Here is a 19,024-nt window from a genome sequence, read left to right as displayed (position 1 = left end):
TCCTTCCTTCCTTCCTTCCTTCCTTCCTTCCTTCCTTTCACTGGGCTAGTGGACCTTGGTGCCGATGAAATCATTAGCTGAAATCACCAGGCATTTAAGGAGTTGAAATGAAGACAGAGGGCCCTGGGGTGCCCTCACAATATAGAAGGGCAGGTCACGCTGGGCTCCATTAAATACCATATTAATTGAATTCTTTGCCATCTTGGTGGAACCAAATGCTGATGGGATCAACATTAAGGCTGTTTGAGTGCAGTGACCTTGTCTCACCAAATACTACTTGGTGACTGGTCACCAGTCCCAGGGGGCCGAGTCTTTCATAAGCAAACTGGCCTCTTGAATTTAGGGGGAAATACTCTGAAAAAGGGTTCAGATTCCTTTCATTTTCTATTTGGTGCAAAGTGAACACAAGCTAACTCTTCTTCCTAGAATATTGTTATTATCAACAATGAGAGATAAATTTTCAGATTATTAAATATGCCCGGTGATAGCTCACGCCGTAGGTACGGTGATGAATTAAGAAAGGGTCTTCTGGCAAGTTTTTGAGAAATTTCCCTCTCTCTCTCTTACTCTCTCTCTCTCTCTCTCAATCCCAAAATGGAAGTTGCAGCATTAAGTAAATAAATAAAACAAGTGGGCAATCTCGAGGTGACATTTTCATTAGCCCGCTCTCTCTCTGTCTCATTAGCCTTCTTGGGGACAGGAAGGATGGTTTTAATTAGCAGGGTTTGAAGTCGGCTTGGGCTGCCTCCCCTCCTGCTGTTCCCAGGATTACCCTGTCAGCTTATAAATACAATACAAAGCATCATGGCCCACATCGGGCACCTCAGAAGGCGACAGAAGAAAGGGGATCCACCACAGCCCTTGTTAAGTGTCTTTGAACAATGGTCTTTCTCTAAGGATTTAAGTATAATTCGAGCGCATTATTGGGCTTTATCAAACAGCTCGATATCCTCTCGCGGAAAAGCTCTTTCTAGTTGGGGACGGGCCATGTGTTCTCTTTTTCCCTTTGGTGCTCTGGGCTGCCCAGGCAGCCCGGGCGCCTGTCGCGATGGCCACGCTCCATGGCGTCCGCTTCCAAAGTCCCTGTTTGAATTTATCTGTTAAACGGCGTGAATCAAAACGCTGGCCAGAAACACCCCTAAACCCCCTGTCAGCTTCTCGGGCGCTTGGGGGCTGCAAAACACACGTGCCGTTGACACGAAGTGTCTCTCAATGACACAAAGTTCTACACACAGATAGTTTGCTTCTCTGTGGGGCCGAGCAGCAGATCCGTAGCTTTCGCTCACCTGTGCACACAGCTATGTCTGGCCGCACGGAGCACACCCTGTCTTTAAATCTTACAATGCGAGTGTCTTGAGTTTGAACTAAAAAATAGATCTAGGTGTTCGTGGAAATGCCAAGGTCACTATTTACCAGGAAAACAGTCTCCCAGGTGCTCATTAAACCGTTTATATATTCACTCATTCGGCAAACATTTATTGAGCACCTACTTCATGCCAAGACCTGCAGGCACTGGGGATATAAAAAGATGAATGAGACAGGGTGTCCGCCCACACGGACCCCACAAGGACAGACATTTTAATCTGTATGCTGAGAGCGATGACAGAAATACACACAGGATTTTATGGAGGCAAGGACGGGGACAGGACCAGGAAAGGTTTCCAGTGGGAGCCTGAAGAGAATGAAAACATGAGTTTTAATTAACACGTGAGTGAGGAATGGACACCTGAGAACGGGGGGAGGGCGTGCACAGAGCAGCTCTGGGGCGGGAACAGCCTGCCCACAGGCAGGCGACGAGTCACGCCAACTCGTTCCTGCCGTTTTGGAATATAAGGTATTGCGGTACGTGAAGGGGATCGCTCCCGTGAAAATGCATACAAAGGACATGAGGGGCACAGTGACCTGGCGCGGGGCGTCGGGGCAGGTGGCAGAGGAGAGGCGGCGTTTGAACTGGGAGTCTGGCGGAGGGCGGAAGGCATTTTCCGGCCCAACGGAAGAGCGAGGAAGATGCTCCGGCGGAGAGGGCAGCATGTGCAAAGGCCCGGAGGCAGAGCGGCCGTGGTATAGGCGGGAAACAGCATACGGTTAAATATTATCAGAGCAAAGGTGGAGGATAATTCCTCAGTTAGGCAAGGGCCAGATAATGAAATTTTTGCTAAACGAAAGAGTCTAGATTCTGTCCTGTAGGTGAGAGAGGGTCACTAAAGGTGACAGGCACATGCAGTAGCATCTCAAGAGTAAAACGGGGCCACCAATACATATCACTCATGTGTCCTGCGGTACCTGTCAGTCCCGCAGCCTGTCGGAGAAGGAAACCTTAAACCGCCAATATATTCATTCATTCATATATACACTCATTCCTTTCTTCAAGAAACATCGCAGAGTGCCCACTATGTGCCAAACACTGCCTAAGAACTTGAAATAAAGAAATGAAGAAGACATGGTCCTCTCTCTGGGGACGCTCGCACAGTTCACCGCAGGCAGAGAGGCCTAAAACGGGACAATTTCGGTGATGTGGTAGAGGCACACGCAAAGGGCTGGGAGCTAAAGAAGCGCTTTCAAGAGGAGAAACGTCTTAAAGGGTCTGCAGAACCCAGTCGGGTGTACAGTGAACAGGCAGAGGGCGGGGCGGGTGGAGTGTGAGAATGCATGCAGGCGGGGACAAGTCGGGAGCTGTAGATAGACATACGACCAAGAGAGAGTGATGACAGGTACGTAGAAACGTACCGAATCTGTACACTTTACCGAAAGCCAGACATCTACCCACGAGAAACATCCAAAAGCAAACCCATGGCCTTCCCCCAAACTCTTCCCACCTCCTCCTCCCTCAGCCCCATCTGCACATACATCCCAGCACCACCGAGGCCTGCCACACCTGCCTCCTACACATCCCTCCAACCTGCCCGTTTGTCTCCATCTCCTCCACCCTCATTCAAGGATCGTCTCACCCCGCATTACTTACTGCACAAGCCTCCGATCCATACTCCACTCCGTAGCCAGCAGGCCCTCTGCAATGCCAACCTGGCCGTGTCCCTCTGCCTCCAGTTCCAACCCCTCCTTAAAGGCCTTCCCTGGCTCCCCCTGACTCTCGGGCAAAAGGTCACACTCCTTAGCTGGCTTCCGACAAGGCCCTGCACGATCCCATCCCAGCGAGGGCCCGTTCTCTGCCCCACAGCGTCCTCTCCCACGCCCTGGTCCAGCCACTTCAGGCCTTCGTCCAGCGCCCCGCATCCCTATGCGCTCTCCCCCCCAGGCTCTTTGCGCATGCTCTTCTAAGTATCCGGACCGTTTCTGTCCTCCCCTTTCACTCCCGCCCCCCACATTCCTCTCCTGGTTAATTCAAATCTCAGCTCAATTTTCACTTCCTCTAAGAAGTCGTCCCTGACCCCTAGCCACGCAAAGTCTTCCAATTAGATGCACCATGAATTTCTCCTACTTCACCCTTATTACATTGGTAATCTTACATTTATTTGTGATTCTTGATTAATGGCCATCTGCCCGATTAGACTGTAAGGCTCCACAAAGGTGATGACCATGTCAAATTTGCTCACTGATGTCTCTCTAATGCCTAGCCCAGTGCCTGGCACAGATAATGGAGATTCGGTAAAGACTAAAGTGTTTGTTGACTAAAACAACGGATGGATGGATGGATGGATGAAGGGATGGATGGGGGGTGAATGGATGGATGGGTATGATGGTGGTGGGTGATGGATGAATGGATGAAATGGATGGATGGATGGACGAAGTGAATGGATGGATAGGTGGGTCCATGAATAGTTGGGTGGATGGATAGACAGATGCATGGATGCGTGGATGGATGGATGGATGGATAAATAGCTCTGTAGAAGAGAAGAAGAAGTATATTGTCAGGTCTGCCCTCAAGGGGTATCCTACAGATGGTTAGTAATGCAATTTAGTTATGCTTAATAGCTAAGTACCAATAACAAGGAAAAGTATCATATATGGTACAAGATCATACGTGATTGTTTATCCTGGAGTGGAGACCACAGAGCTCTAAATGTCTGTCACATCCACAGCCCCCATCAAGCCAGCGGCCTCAAGTTCAACATGAAGGATGCCACCCTAGTGATTACCTTACTATTTTGACCACAACTCAGGGACCAGGGACAAGGACCCAAGCCCAAAGCAGTTGCGAGTTGAAGTCTTAACGCCCACGACCTCAGAATGTGACCTGATTTGGCCATAGGGTCCTTGCAAAGGTCATTTGTTAAGACAAAGCCATAATGGAGTAGAGTGGGCCCCTCTCTAACCCAATATGTCTGCTCGGACATAGACGCGTAATCGGGGAGAGCGCCGTGTGGACGTGAAGACAGCCCTACCAGCCAAAGAGAGAGGCCTGCAGCAGACCCTGCCCTCACAGCCCTCAGAAGGGTCCAGCCCTGCCAGCACCTCGACCTTGGACTTCTAGCCTCCAGAACTGCGAGGCAACGACTTTGCTTTCAAGCCACGCAGGTTACGGTCATTTGTTATGGCAACGAAAGCAGAGGACGACCTTGCTAGACCTGAGAATGACCGGAGGGAGGAGCTGGTGGGCAGAGGGGAGAGTGGGCAGAAAAGCGTCCCAATGAGAAGGAAGTGGGGGACAGGCTGAGAGGGGACCCCTGTCTCATCTCAGGAAAGAAAACTGTCTTGCACCCAGGAGGGAATCGGTCTTCCTGTGCTCTGGGGAAGTCAGTCTGGAGTTGCCCAAACCTGGTCAAGTTTCCCCACGTGTGCCTGGAAATAACCAGACTGCAGGCTTTTTGTATTGATAAATTCAGTATATTATTAGGCAGCGTCATCTTTACATTTAGATGAATAACCACGCAATGATCACCTTGGCTGACTCAGATGGTGTCATTTTAAGAAATTAGAGTTTAAATCCATCTCCTCCTTCCCCTTTCCCTCTGCCCTCCCTGAATAATTCCCGAGGAAGAAACCAATTAATAGTATCTTGAGTGTTGTAACACGGCCTGCTGTACAATGTAGCAATGCCTAATGGAGTTTTAATTTCCCCGTGGTGAGTCAACATTTGCTTTAAGAAAGAAAAATGTCACCATAAACCACTGCCCCAAATGAATTTGGTAGCACAGAGGGCGAGAGAGTCTTCTTTTTTAGGTAAACAGTGATAGAAAGACGAAATGGGAGATGGGGGGGTGGGATTTTGCTCTGCACAAATGGGGCTGCTTATGGTTTTTCCTGCTCCTTCAGACGATGATGATTATTAAATATTTTGCTTTGCAGATGCAGAGAACTGTCAGAGATTCACCCACAGTTTAAAGGGTCTGAAACGAAGTCATTATAATATAGAAAAGAAACAATTTATTCCAGCCTATTAATAACTCGGGGGGAGCAGGGAGGGAGGGGAATATAATTTTAGGCATCCTTACTTGAAGACATCATGAGTGTTTCTTACTTTCCCCAGCTAGGGTTGGGTGTGGGAGCCAAACCCGGCTTTTTAAAAAACATATTAGACTTTGCAGGATCGTACAAGGAAATAAAGTCCTGCAACCCTCTCTCTCATAATAAGTCTGTCCCAAAATGATGTTGCTCATTCTGTTGAAAGATAGTTTCATTTCCTACTCAAAATTGGTATGAAAAATACGGCTTGCCAAATGAACATTGTATACTGAACTTGTCAAATCCTTTCTCCTGACACAAATAAAAGATAACATTGGGTGGCAGCATGTAAAACAGCTCTGACAAGATAGCAAAGGGAGACAAAGAAATGTACATATTTTGATTTTCTCTGCTTTAGAAGCTGGGGCGGGGGCGGGGGGAACCAGCGACGGGAATGGCCAGCTCGTAGATGCTACAGGTAACGTCAAACAAGTCACTTTCATGTCGATTTTCAATGGTATGATAACCCTGTTCCCAATTAGCCGGAACATGACAAAATCTCAACTTTCACAGCGGCAAAAGCTGCCAAGGGGGAGACCTCCTGAGTGACAAGTCTCTCTGTTCAAAAGTTTACGGGTGTGCCGTGTGGCTGTAATTACTAGTTCTGACACATTGGAAAATTACTCCTCGTGTGTTTAAAAATAAATAAGATAAATGATCGCCCTTTCATTAGATCTGTACTCGTATCATAGAAGTAACTTTTTTTTTTTTTTCCTATTAAAATTGTTGATTGAAGGCCGTTCGCTGTTGATCAGTTCAAAATTACATTTCTGCTCTCTCAGGGGCTGCCGCTGCTAAAAAATCACACCTGGCGCCTAGTTAGTAACAAGAAAAGACTCTTAAAAACTGCAATTTCAGGGGGAGAAAAACACAAGCAAGAGACCCAGATCGTACCTTCCTGTCCCCAAAGGCATCGCGCTCCTTTGTTCTGCTAAGAAAAATTAACCTCAATCTCGGCTCCGGGTCCCTAGATTGATTATCATAGTCATTTAAATACTGTAATCTCATTTTCGGCATTGGGATAAGGGGGGCGGGCGGCTAGCATCGATGCGGGGCGGGGGGTGAGCGGCAAGAGGGAGAGAGAGGAAGGACAGGAGAAAACAGAATAAATTATCTGACAAAGAGAAGCCTTTCTGCTCACAGAGCCTATTTCAGGTCCTTCCACTTGATTGGAAAAGTTGATGAAGTTTAAATGAAGCAGAATTAGAACCTCAGGCCCCTGAGTATTGATGGGGTGGGGAGGGGGGCTATGCGAGAATGTGCAATTCAATAGCCTTGGTTTCGCTGGAAAACAGGGAAAGGCCTAAATGGTATAATCTTCAATCGAATCTCACATCCACACTGACAAGGCAGGGTAATGAGTTAGGCCAGATCAGGCCTGTTGGTTAAAGAAATTAATCCCTCCAGCCGCCCAGAGATGGGCTTTGATGCCTGTTGTGTGGGCCCCTGTCCCACTCTATCTAAATGCTAACTAACTGCGAGGGCGAGGGGACTGTGCTTTTCATTGCTGGCGATTATCTGACAACAATTTGCTCTCACTGATTAGGGAGGCGGGGAGGGGCTGGGGACGAGTGTGAGAGGAGGGGACAGCTTCCTTTGAAAGGGTGAGAGGCCGTTCTGATCAGCCTCCATGGCGGGTTTTGTCCCCGGCCAGCAGATGCGCATGTTTCGAATACCCTGAACTCCAGGATCCGTGGGAAACCAAACACCCACGCTCCTTCTCCCCTTATGTCTTGTTACTTCTTGAGACTTTATGTGGTGACACCTCAAGTGCAGACTCCTTCGGCCGCTCCGACCTGATGCCGGCATCACGTCCACTCCACCTTCCTCATAGCAGCCTCCCTCCAGACTGACCTCCAAACATGCTCGGGCTCAGGGCACCCACTTTCTCACCTTTTCTGGCCGTTTCTACATCTAAGGTGACCTTCGCTCTGGCCTCCGCCTATCTGAGTCCTGCTTGGCCCTCCAGCAACCCCGCTGGGGCTTTTCTGGACCGTTCCAGGCCACAGGTCCTCTCCCTCTTTCTAACCCTTGTGACATTCTTGCATGTTTGGCCCGCAGCCCTGGCCCTACTGTTTCAGCCTTGCAAGGTCAACCTCCCGGTGTGCGTGCACGTGCCCACCTGGACTGTAAGCTCCGTGGGAACAGCAAGGACCCTTTAGAGGGATGGAGATGGAGGTGATGGAGACGCCTGGATTCTTGTCTCCCTGCAGGACAAAGGGTCTCCAGGGTGACAGGCAGTGTGGCACTACGTGTAAGGACCATGACAAGCTGTGGATGCAAAAAGGCCACTGTGTAAGACCCTACCCTGCCATTCACCCTCTGCGTGAGTTTTGGGGCAAGTTACTGAGCCTTTCGGAGCCCAAAACACCGACCTTACAGAGTCGAGATCCTGTGTGTGAAAGTCGGGCACTTGGTAGGTACTCAACGAATGGAGGCCATGATTGTCACCAAGTTCTTTTGATCTGCACAATGGTTATGATCTCAAGCTGTGGTGACCTGGCTGGAAGCCCGGCTCCTCCAGCATTAGCTGGGTGACTGAGGGCAACTGTGTAACCACTATAAACCTCCGCTCCCCCATCTGTAAGATGGAAATGACAGTAATCTCATCTCCTAGGATGGTTACAAAGCTTTAAGGGGGATGACGCGTAAGAGGGGCCAACGCAGTGCCTGGCGCGCAGTGGGTTCGATGAAGGGCAGCTGCTGTCCACTGGCACAATGGGGACATCAGCTGGCCAAATGGGTCTACAGCCAGGAGCTTCCTGGGAACCCAGAGCCCAGGCCTCGGCCTCCTCCTCTCGCTCAGTTCAGCTTTGGGAGAAGTCAGATCCCCGAGCATCCTGGGATCCTAGAGATGCTGGGAGGACCCACCTCAAGAAAGCCAGAAAATATAGCGTTTTCAGAAACGCCAGACAGACGCTCTCCTTTCAGAAGGGGAGTGTTTGAAAGATGTGCTTAAACCTCTGAATTTATGCCCACTGGGTGCCTCCAGCAAGAGCGAAGTCTTCGGTGACAGTTTATAAAGGTTTTGGAGGGGACCGCGAAGCCCAGCTCTTGGCTCTGAGGGGACTCTTGGAATCGCTCCAACGTGTTCCCTCAAACGACTTGCTGAAAATTCGGAGCCTGACAGACTGGGGCTCGTTTCACTTGCAAAAGGTAAACAAATCGCAGTCGCTAACCCTAACCCATCCCCTGGACGAGAATTGGCGCTCCGTCGCTCTGCCTGGTGGGGAGCCAGGATGCAGCTACCCTGTCCGTTCCCACAGAGAGGGCGCTTGGCCAGCTCCTCCAGTCAGACCCAGCATCCTGGAGTCAGACACGTGTATGTCCCTCCGTCGGCCCGTTGTCCCCATCAGTGCAGGGAGGGAGGCGCTGGCATTTATTTCTGCTGTCTCTCAGCCCTCCGATCTCTGCCTTGTTCCTCCCACGGCCGGTTTGGCCCCCTGCCCCCCCACCCCTGCCAAATCCGACCTCACTCTGCCCAGCTTCCTCCCCCTCACTTCGCCTTCCCTGAGGCAATACCGGAAGCTCTCCATGTTCCAGGTTCCTCCTCGCTTTGGAGAAACAGAACCTCTTATTTTATGTGGAACCGTCTGTGCCCGCCGCCCGTCCAAACACGGACCCATACACGGACCCATACACGCTCTACCCCCAGCACCTCTCGACTAACCAGCTTTACCCACTGCAGGAGGTCAGGCTACAGCCTCATGTCCCCAGGGTGACAGGCACCTCCCTGGCCTCCTGGCTGACACCTCCGGCCTCCCCCGCGGTGCTTCTTTCTCAGCAAGATAGTGTCGCCTCAGCTTCTGTCTTCGCCAGGGCCTTGCGAGCTACCTGCAGGCTGAGCTAAGGCTCTGTCGTCCACCGGGAGACCCCCGAGGCCCAGCACACTGCCTGGCACCTAACGACCCCCCGATAAACATTGTGCAAATGGTCGAATGAGCACATGAAGGGTAGCTCAGGTAGGTTCTCAGGGGACAAGCCATGCAGGTGTGCAGGAAATAAGGCTTAGCGACATCTGGGGACTCGGCCGAGGTTTCAGAGTCAGCTGGTGTGCAGAAGACCGTGAGCTCATGGCTGTGGTCCTGGGGCCTGATGTGCCTGGCACAGGGGAAGCGTGCAATGCAGGCATAGTGAATGAATGAATGAATGAATGAATGAATGAATGACACGCAGCCTGGAGAGGAGCTCAGGACTCTCAAGTCTGTCAAGTCTGTGCACGTCTACCTACCACGCTGCCAAACGTGCTGCCTCTTTTCCTGGAAAGCTTTCTCTTCCCAGTCAAAAGTTGATTTACCCCACGCTAATGAAGCTTCAACTTCAGGGTCCTTCCTTGCATGTGGCCCTCCAAGGACCTGGGGCTTAATTTCCAGAATCGTTTATAATCGCATACTCTGTTTCTTAAAGAGACATCCCCAAATTGCATAAGCATCGGGCCAATGGGAAACCCGGATCTAGCCGCGCCCCGCCCCGCCCTCTCCAGCTCCCTACACAGGCTTACGAACCTTGGTGTCCGTTCTCAGCTCAAGCTGAAGGTCTGTGAGACCTTCCCTGGCCTCCCCTGATCCAGGTGCAGCTGTGGATCCCTTCAGACAGCTGTCACAGCATCTGTACCACTCTGCTGTTCATTCTCATGCCTGTTTCTGTCTGTTAGACTGTAAGTTCTAGGAGGGCAAAGCCCAGACCAGGTTGGTCTCCCCCATATCCTCAGTGCCAGCTCTGTGCCTGGTGCACAGTGGGTGCTCAAAGGGCCTGTCAATCCCAGCCGCGAGCTAGCGAATGCGTCTTCTGCTTCCTCATCATAGTGCTCGCAGGATCCTAGCGCGTCCGTTCTTGCCGAAAACACCTTGCCCGTTTCAGATGCTGAGCCTTTGCCAGGCCAGCCCCTCCCCAGCTGCCTGTCCCCTTTGCTGTCCGCCCACTGGAATGCAACCGTCCTACAGCCCCAGGCCAGGTGGACAAGCTCTCTGCACTGCCTTGCGTGCTCCAACACTGTTCCCACCTTCCTCCAGAATGCGACACTCTCACCTGCCATTGTGTCCCCCTCCACCTTCAATAACTTTTAGTATTGATTTTAACGCGCGAAGTCTGATTCTCCCTTGACCGGAACATAAACTCCTAGGGAACCAATTCTCAAATGTCTTGTGCTCCCACCGGTCCCTCGCACATTGTAGGCAGTCGCTAAATATTTGCTCGCCGACCGATGGGCTCGCTCATAGTCCTGTGTACACCGAAAACAAATAAGTAGCCAACTCTCTGTTCTCAGTGATCTTCAGGGAGACAGAGGGAAGTATGGATGCGATTCTACATAGTGGGGACGTGAAGATGGCATTTCGACGTGGCGACATAGCCCACGACACTCTCGTTCAGTAAAAGTGACTGCCGGCAAATTTTCTGCCTCCTTCAACTGCAACGCCACGGGCATGAGATCACCTCTCAGTGCGTTTTGGGGCGCCTCCCCCCATCTGCGTGGGAGGCTGCGGCATCTGAGCCGCGGTAACTGGGGCTTTTTCTCTGACGCATCGATGCAGCTCGGATGCTCTGCTATTGGTTACAAATGGCCGGCCACCTGGCAGAGAGCCGCACTGCCTGTCACGGGGGCCGAATCTTGAAATCAAAGAGCTTCTGGGTCTCCACCTTTGTTCTTCTGGACAAACACAAAAGATTTTAATCTACACAAAGAAATTTGTCTTGTTCGCTTCTGGGTTCATTGGTCTCCCAAATATGTATTGTTTGGTTCGTATAAAAGATCAAAAATCCCTCTTCGGGGCTCATTATGTGTTTTCTACAATGCTTTTGGTGGGCCTTTCTCCCCGCTGCGTGCTACTCATGTTGACCTTTCTGCTCATTGACCTGTGTCGGTCAATTTCTTGACCGAAGTGCCTTGAAATTATTGTGCCTTTAAATTATTGGGTGGAAAAACACAGCTGTTTTCTTTATAAAGTGCATTTCTTTGCTTCCCAGAAACGCTGTACTTAGCGCCACAATGAGCACACAAGGGCTATGGCGGGGAGCTGGCCCACGTGAGTCTGATTTCAGGTAGGCCAAACTGATTCCGTTTTAAATCTTAGATGAGTTATGCTGAGGAAAAGCAAACCGAACCCAACCGAACCAAATCCCTGGAAGGCGGTTAGCCAGGGAAATAGCGCAGATAGGGGTTGGGATCCCCAGCAAACCAGCCCTATGCTAATTAGTTCATCCAGGAATTACTGAGCCCCGAATTGCTGGAAATGCTTTTTATTCTTTTAAACTACAACATTGGTGAGACTGGAGATAGACAAGCCCCAAAGCAGACTTGTGGAAGCCATAACTAAGGGGGAGGAAATGGATTTAAAATAGGCATAAGATGTTTGGACGGGGAGCGGGGACAAAAACGAACAATGGAGAGAGAAGCAATTAAAACGAAACCGCCTCACTTCCGAAATCTTTGTATTAGGTTTTCAAGAGCCCCCAGACTAGGAGTGAACTCTACTGAATTCTCCACACATGTCTTTCTGTTTCAGGGTTTCTCAGCCTCAGCACTAGTGATATTTGGGGCCAGACGATTCCCTATTGGGGGTTTGGGGTGCTGTCACATGCATTGTGGGACATTGAGCAGCATCTAACACGCCCTCCCCAGTTGAGATAAATATCTTCAGATGTTCCCTCGAAACATTGGCCTCATCCTAGAACAGCATAGTCTCCTCCATAAACTGATGTCTCGTGTAAATCAATCTCCACCACGTCCTTGAGAAGGAGGTGGGGAAGGTGTTCACACACTTTACAAATGAGGAAACTGAGGCTCAGAAATTAAGCCACTTGCCCAAGAACCCCCAGAAGAGCTGGAAACTGGATCGTTTTCATCCTCAGCCAGGATGCAGCCCGGTGTGGGAAATATGAGATGGAGCAGATGGCAGTATTTTCCAACAAGAGCACGAAGGGGTAAAAAACGTAAGCACCTGGGTGGATTTGCCTTGTTATCGATTTATTTTATAAGTTCAGATTTATAACATTTATTCAAAGTCGATGGATGAAAATAAGAAGGTCGTTCTGAGGAACATAAACGAAAATGGAATTAGGATATTGAACATGGAGAACAACAAAAGCGCCCACTTATTAAGTGCCCTCCGGGGCCCCCCTGAGCCTGGCATACCTGTGTCATCTCATTAAATCCTCAAACTCTCCCGTGGCCAGGTGCCAACTACGATCACCTGATTTTACAGAGAGGAAACTGAGGCTCAAGGTAAGTAACCTCGCAGGTGGCACGCGAGAGAGTGGCTGAGACAGCACGTGCTGTTGCCTCCGTCTGCTCCAAAGCCTGCCGTCTACACTGCTGTGCGTTTCTCTCCGGCGAGGCGCCCACAGTTTTAGATCTGCCCGGGCAACCTACTTGTTGCTATCTTTTTCGTGGTCGTATGAAAACAACAGCTTTGGCCTGCGACCGTTTTAACAGTCCACATTCACGACGATTTGGGAGCTTGAAAGATGAATCAGGGAGGCATCTCGCTGAAAGTTAGGTCGTCACCCACGTCCAGCAAACGCTAGTACTGTTTGTTCTAGACACGAAAATCAGGTGGGAAGCAGCCAGCATTTATAACATACACTAAAACCGCCCAAGACGCGGTATGACTGTGACGCCTTCGCTCGTTTTCGCCTGAAAATCTAGAAAGGTTTGCGCCTGGTTACAATCCTTCCTGTCTGTGACACCTTCACTGCGGTTTGTGGACAAACGCAAAATTAGTCGACTCAAAGAACAGCTAACAAGATCGTGGTCTCCAGTGTTAGCGTTTCGCAGAGAATACATTTATTGAGTTCTCTTTTTATTGTACTTTTTAAGCAGTTCAAGATAACGTTTCTTAAAATGCCGTTTGAATAAGGCATTTTATGAAGGACTCCCAGGCTTCCGGAGACCATTGAGCAGCTTGAAAAACACTGTGAGAGAAAACGGGCTGGAAATTTTGTCCGCGGGGCCAGTTGCAAATCAAGAAAACTCTGTCTCTCAAATACAGGAAAAGTGGCCTGAATCGTACAATGACCAACGACTTGAACCTGCAAGATTCTGGAAGGTGCTGGAAGTCACTGCAGACATGTTCACCCCGGCCTCAGAATTCTTCCCGGAGGACCGGGTACGAGAGCCCCAGAATCATGGTGGCAGAAAGGCTATGGGGGTGCAGCTCGGCTTCCCGAAATGGCCATGGGGCTGCCCATCCCCTGATCGCTCACCAAAGGACAAGGAGGGGACTGGACACCTGAAAGTAGAGGCGTCGATTTGAAAAGAAAGCAGAGGAGGAGAGAGAAAGTTGCAAGGATAGATAAACGCATGGCTTTCCCTAGAGAAACGAGACCCACCCACTTGGCCGGCCCACCAAGATGGGGCCATTAGGGCGGGCAGCTCACTTTTAATCTCCCTTCTTAATGTTTGATTTTCTCCTATTACGTCGTAATTGAATATAAAGGGATTTGAGCAATCAGTGGTATCTTCAGTGGAGAAAGCCGAACATAACGTGTTCACATTTTACCCAAACGTATTAAAAACGCTGGCCTACGCCGGGCTGTCAGTATGACTGTGTGTGTGTCCGCCCGCCTTCCCTGTGTTTTTGTCTCTGGGAGTTTATGTTCACCAGCACTGGCATTTATTATGAGACACTCAGCTGTTAGAGGGCGTGGTACGGTACCTAATTTGGTAGAGCATCCAATTTGAACAGACTGGCTCTAAATAAACACTTCCTAGTGGTGATAGTGATCTCAGCAGTGGCTCCGAGTCTCACAAACCAAACCAGAATTGGGGCGGGAACTTAGGAACACTTAGGATCTAAAGAAGGTGCCATATCATTCGGCCCCAGAGGCCTGAGTTTTTTCTAGTGCGCCCTCCGATCAGAATCTCCGCCTTTATCCGGGTCGGGTCTGTTCTTTCATAAAGGCTACTGAATCCTGCTCAGAGCATCTTCCCCCAGAATCTCAACCCTTGGGAATATTGCAGTTCATTTGAAACTTACAGGGGGTGACCCATGACATGGCTTATCTTATTCTTCGTGTGTATGTGCGTGCAAAAATAAGAGCTAAGATTTCCTGAGAGCTTTCTTTGAGGCAGGTGCTGTATTACGCGACATATACATACAATACACATGTGCACGCAATATATGTATGGCGTATATATAGTCCATCTCCCCAGCTGAACAGTAAGCTTCTTGCTGGCAAGGGCTGAGTTCCAAAGTTGGTTCTGTGCCTCTCAGCTTAGGCTGGTGCTGGGCACTCAGGAAACACTCAGTAAACATTCCTTGGCTATCAACGAATCCCAAGAAATTAATGCAGCTCACTTTGGAAGGAATGTTGAGTGAAATAATCTGAGAATCAGATTCATAAGTGAACACTCTTGACTGCCTGCTCTACAAATGCAATCAGTGTGGGTTGTCCTTCATCGATTAGTGTATTGTGGCCGAAAAAGCACGGGGCTAGAAGTCAGGTGACATGCATCTCATCCCACTTCCATGACCAGGTCACAGTGGCACCTCGGACAAGTCTCTTCCACTCTCTGGGCCTTAATATCCTCAGAGAAGGATTCGGACCAGATGTCTGTAAGCCTCCTCCCAGCCCCAAAGGTTGTGATTTCATGACTCTATTTTACAAATGCACGTACTTCCTGTTTGTGACATAAACCCCCACAGAAAAACAAAATCGGTGATAAATTATGAAAAAACCAGATGCCATGATCGTTTGCACTTTCTAAGGTGCTCGATTCTAGAAATTCCATCTCTACCTCGCCTGCCTCTCCAGGGCGACAGCAGATCCGAGGCTGTCAGTGGAGCAAGCCAAGCAGTCTCTCCCTATAATTGTATTGACAGGATATCAGCTGAGTTCCGATGGCAGGAAAGGTGCACCCTGACAGGTTCTGTGAAGGAGCCTTGAAGGCTATTGTCGCAGGATTCTACGTTGAGTCACAGAATTCTGGGGAAATGGGAATCAAGCGAGAAGAAGCTTGGTTTTTTCTCTATTTAATTTTATTCTTCCCAGAGAGTCAGATTTGAGGGGAAACTGGCTAACGGCACATCACTTTCTACAACAGAGTAGGTGCTCTTTCGAACAGAAGCTATTTACATCTTTTGGTGGGCACATAAAACCCAGAGTTGATTCCATCGACCCCGCTAATAACAGGTTGGCTTGGTTTTAAATGAGGCAAATAGTGGTCGAGCATTTGTAGATAAAGCACCGGCTCAGATGTCTGAGTTTTTCACTTTGCACTTGGTAACCGTGGCATCTTGCAGACCTGTTCTTGAATAACTATGTGTTTTCATCCTGGTAAATTCTGTGGCTGTGAAATAGCGGTATTGGGTTTGTTCGGGCGGTGTGTCTGCATCTTAAATGAAAAAAGTCCCGATCCTGTTCCGTGGAGAGCACAATCTGAGCGACAAACCCCCCAATATGGTAGAATAAATGACTAGTCCTTAGGTGCTGTATTCTCCCAATATATATGCAACCTTCAGGTTCAGACTTAGCCAGAACCAAAATACACTTCAGTTCCATTCATCCTCCTAAAGACACCCAAGGCAGGGGGCTCCCCCACCTCCGCTGTACACAATAAGAAGGTGCACACAACACAGGGATCTGAAAACCAGGGCTTGTGAAACTGACATGCCACAGGGAAGAAATCCACAAGCCAAGACTCCACGAGAACTCCAGCAACCTATTACTTAGAAAAGATTTTCTTAAAGGCTCCAAAATCTTGAATATTTTTAATCTTCTCCTGCTCTTGAAAGACGAAAAGTCCCGAATTTTTAAATTAGAAACAACATTTTTGTTAGTATAGGAAGGCGCTTAGAGGGGTAAAAAGAACGCTGGGCCAGGAGCCAGTGAGCGTAGCTTCTAACCCAGACTACTCTGCCAGAACCCCGAGCAAAGAGCCCACCACAGATGGCCCCGGGTCCCCACTTGTCAAGGGGGGTCTGGAAAAGGTAACAGTTAAGGTTCCTTCTCCCTATCAATGTCTCTGCAATTTTTATTTAGGTCAGGTTTTGGTAGGAAATCTTGTAGAAGCGGTTAACCCTGAAACGTGGACATAATCTTAACTGCCGGAAGGTGGACATTAGGAGAGGCCCTCAGGCCCCAGCTACCCCTGACAAGGGAAGAGCCAGGTGCAATCAGCGGAGAGCGCCTGGACAGAGCCCCCTGCCACTCAGACTCTGTCGCCACTGGCCAGAGCAGTCCTGTCCGCCGTCTCATGCCCTGAAGACCGAACCCCTCGTCATCAGCCGGTCATCTGCCCATTTTCTAAACCTAAATTCAGGCTCACAGAGCAGAGAATTGACTCTGTCCCGGAGGCTGTTCAGCTAGTGCCACCCAGAGGCCAAATGTTGTCCTTGGAATGCAGTGGGGGAAGCAAAAGGGAAAAGGAAGAGTTTACTTATGTGTGTGCAGTATACATAGATTATATTTGCATAGTGCACATAAACACATATGTGCACATATGTACACACACGTTAAACGTGTGTGTATACATGTATATACCTATATGTATATATAGCTTGGGGTGGGCATCACACACCACTAATTCATCATGGACAGCAGTGACTCCATAATGACACTTATTTCTTATTTAGGTGGGAAGGAGTTGGCCACCAGTGACTGCCTGAGTGAAAGCCATGACCTAACATTAAAGCAGTTGATCAGAGGTGGGGTACATGGTTCTCCCCTTGGTCCCAAAATGGTGAAGCCCATCTGTCTGTCCCATCTGTCCCATCTGAGAGTGGCTCTTCTCACTTAGAAATAAGTGAAGGACCTTGTTCTACTTCAGGAGGCCTAAGAAAGTGGGTGTATAAGATGGAAGGGTGCCGAGTGTGACAAGCCAGTTTCCCCAGGCGCAGGCGCAGGCGCAGGCACAGGAAGGTACTTTGGGAAAGGCAAGGAGAGTCCGTATTTTCACAGGAACCAAATTACTCGGCCAATTCTAGCACGGGGTTAAGAAAAGCCCAGGTTCCCTGAGCCAGAAAACGGAAACCACCAACGAAAACCCGGGGCTCTAACCAGCGCATGGCGTTCAGGTAAATAAATGATTGTTACGGAGTCCTTAGTTACCACCTGCGCCTTCCACCCCCGACATCTGGGGACGGCGCTCATTTTTAAAAGCACACTGCCCTCCAGTGGCGCAAGGTAACTTTGCTCCGTGACTCGTTTCGCGACAGCCAAATCTCAACTTGACTTTTCCTGGGGCCCTGGGAAAAGCGTTGGGTGTTGGGCGACCACCACTACTGGAACGAGACTGAAGTGCGGGAACGTGCAATAAAAGAGGAGGCGATCTCGTTAGAAACCGCGGTCCCCTCCAAAGGCAGAGATTCGCGCTTTTTCCTTAGTGCTGTAACCCTGGCTCAGAGTTTGATCCGGCGGAGATTGAGGTACGAAGTGATGCTTCCAGGAGAGATACCCCGCGCTCACCGCGCGCCAGCAGCCCGGCGTGCAGGGGAAGGGGCGGGGGCGGCCGGCGCCCTGGGAGCGAGAGGGCTGGCAGGTGGTGAGTAAGGACATAAAGTCTGGTTGCGTGCGACCTGTCTGTCGCCCCGCGGGCTCACCAGCAGGCGCCCAGGTAAACAGCAGCAGCCAACATTGCAGGCTCGTCGCGTGTCAGCCGCTGTGCCAAGGGTCCCGCAGAAAGCACCCTACTCATTCTTCCTAACCACTCACTTTAACGGGTGCCACTACCCTCCCACTTTGAGGATGAGGAAACTGAGGCTCGGAGAGGCGATGCCACCTGCCCGTGTCCGCATGGGGGTCCAAGTCTGCCTGGACCAGAGCTGGCTTCAACGCTGCTCTCGGACCCGGCCGTGGGGCAAGGGCTGGACGCGGCGGCGCTCAGTGCGGGGACGAGCGCGAAGGGTGGCGGGCGTGAGGGCGGCTCACCTTGACGATGAGCGGGTTCTGAAACATGGAATCCCGCACGACCCCCAGCCTCTCGTTCTCCATTCCCGGCCGGATGTCGGCCACGGTCAGGGGCCGCCGCGGAGGCGGGCAGATGTGGCTGACCGTGCGGCGCACCGGCTGCTTCTTCTTCCGTCGCATGAGGTCCTGACTGGAGCTCTTGGCCTCTGGCATCCTGGAGGTCACGGCGAGTCGACCCGGGAGCTGGATCCCGCGCGCTTCCCAGCTTGGGGGCGAGCGCGGAGCTCGGAGGGGCCCACAGCCAGTCCCGGACCGCACCACTCGGACACCGGGGTGGGCACCGGACGCCGGGCTCCTTCCGAAGCGGGGCGCGGCAACCTCGGCCACCCTCTCACTGCAAAAAGGCCTAAAGGTCAATATAAGCCCCTCTGGTTCCTCGGAGCGTCTTCCGGGGGCCGCGCTGCGGTTTGGGAAAGGAGAAAAAAATCAAGATCACCCCTTAAGGAAGAATGGTACGGTCCGTCTCCATGGCGACGGGACGCCAACAGTTCTGGCGCGGTTCTAGTGTGGATCCCTTTTCTTTCAGGAACTATTGGCGGCCACTAAAGTGAACCTGTTCAGAGTTTTCTTAAATTGCGTGAGAAAACCCCAAGAATCACCACTTTGTTAAAAGCGACGGGGCGCTAGACGGTCATTTGCACTTGACTTCCAGGCCAAAGGTAGCCTCCCTCCACTCATCCCCACGCCGCTCACCGCCTCTTCTCATTTCTCCTCCCGG

The 19,024-nt window shown here is 50.5% G+C and overlaps 1 protein-coding gene across 2 annotated transcripts in view; it reads right to left on the bottom strand.

Annotated features, from left to right (window-relative positions):
• The window catches only part of CFAP77 (cilia and flagella associated protein 77), a 110,767-nt gene extending 91,764 nt beyond the window's left edge, over positions 1 to 19,003 (bottom strand). For both annotated transcript variants that reach the window (XM_039862928.1, XM_039862927.1), the window contains exon 1: positions 18,268 to 19,003. In XM_039862928.1, the coding sequence (XP_039718862.1) occupies positions 18,268 to 18,459 (192 nt within the window). In that variant the 5' untranslated portion in view covers positions 18,460 to 19,003. The remainder of the gene's footprint in view (positions 1 to 18,267) is intronic.
• Positions 19,004 to 19,024: the final 21 nt, after the last annotated feature.

The sequence above is a fragment of the Pteropus medius genome, unplaced genomic scaffold (genome assembly GCF_902729225.1).
Source record: "Pteropus medius unplaced genomic scaffold, Ma_sr-lr_union100, whole genome shotgun sequence".
Classification (NCBI taxonomy): domain Eukaryota; kingdom Metazoa; phylum Chordata; class Mammalia; order Chiroptera; family Pteropodidae; genus Pteropus; species Pteropus medius.
The sequence above is the reverse complement of the archived record's forward strand: the minus strand, read 5'-3'. Positions and strand labels throughout refer to the sequence as shown.